General features: G+C 37.8%; 1 protein-coding gene across 1 annotated transcript in view; it reads right to left on the reverse strand.

Moving 5' to 3' along the window:
* The window catches only part of RPL5 (ribosomal protein L5), a 12,205-nt gene that overhangs the window by 6,449 nt on the left and 4,682 nt on the right, over positions 1-1,074 (reverse strand). Inside the window, exon 4 of the mRNA XM_012661107.1 lies at positions 2-135. Within this exon, the coding sequence (XP_012516561.1) occupies positions 2-135 (134 nt within the window). The remainder of the gene's footprint in view (position 1; positions 136-1,074) is intronic.

The raw sequence follows: 1,074 nt of genomic DNA on the forward strand, positions 1-1,074 counted from the left end.
CCTGCGGGCCAGCAGCAGGCCAGTACAATATGCTGCAGCATAATTTGTCAGGCCAACCTTCACACCATATTTTGGTAGTTCGTGTGCATAAGCTGCGCAGACTATCATATCCCCTTCTATACGGGCATAAGCAATCTATAGTAAGAGAAAAGTCAGGTTAGTGATCTGTTGCTTTCACTGTTTCATTAATTGTCCTAAGTGCCTTCTTTTTCAAACAAATAATAAAAAAAAGCTGAATAGAGAGATCTGCATCACTTAAAACTTGTCTTTACTAAACTTACACACCTCCAACTATAATTTATGACTTGTTCAACTATATAGCAATTATATAGTAGGTAGGTTTAGGTGTAAGTATGTTTGACTAACGTCAGAGCATGCAAGGCTAAAACTGCCAAATAAGACATTGAATATTAGGATGTATATGGAATAAATTATACCATAGTTCCCTACTTCTAAATACTGAAGACTCTTAGCCAGGTTAGCTGAATTAAAGAGGCACTTTAAAAGGCCAAAGAGATAGCCATCCTTTTCTTGAGGTAGTGCTACTGTCCAATGAACAAGTAGTGAGGGCAGTACTGCTAAGGCCTTTTTAAAAAATAAAAAATAAATAAAAAGCCAAAGAGAAACACCCAATTATTCCAGGCACCTTCTGAACAAAGCATAAGTTAAGTTCAACAAAGTTTCAGGTACTCAACGTTTAGTTATCTGAACTTGGGTACGAACTTAGATACTTTCACAAACAAACGTGCCCAGGAAACAGGTGGGCCTGCCTACTGCAGAAGATCATCCAATCTCAAGTGTCAGAATTTCCCCTAAAGCCCAGAATACTAGCATCCAGGTGCAAATTGCCACTTCCTAAAAGTCTTTTATGTGGGAGTATCTTTGTACATTAAAACCTATTTCAAACAATAAGCAGAAATAAGAACAATCTCAGGAGTTCCATTTAACTCTGACAATTACCTACCTCTTCAGTGAGGAGTGGTTAAATGGCAATGTGAGGCCATGTAGCAAGAATCAGGACTCTGTCCATGACAAACTCTATTTTTTTTTTTTTTTTTTTGGAGACAGGGTCTC

The sequence above is a fragment of the Propithecus coquereli genome, unplaced genomic scaffold, assembly GCF_000956105.1.
Source record: "Propithecus coquereli isolate 6110/MARCELLA unplaced genomic scaffold, Pcoq_1.0 Scaffold7, whole genome shotgun sequence".
NCBI lineage: Eukaryota > Metazoa > Chordata > Mammalia > Primates > Indriidae > Propithecus > Propithecus coquereli.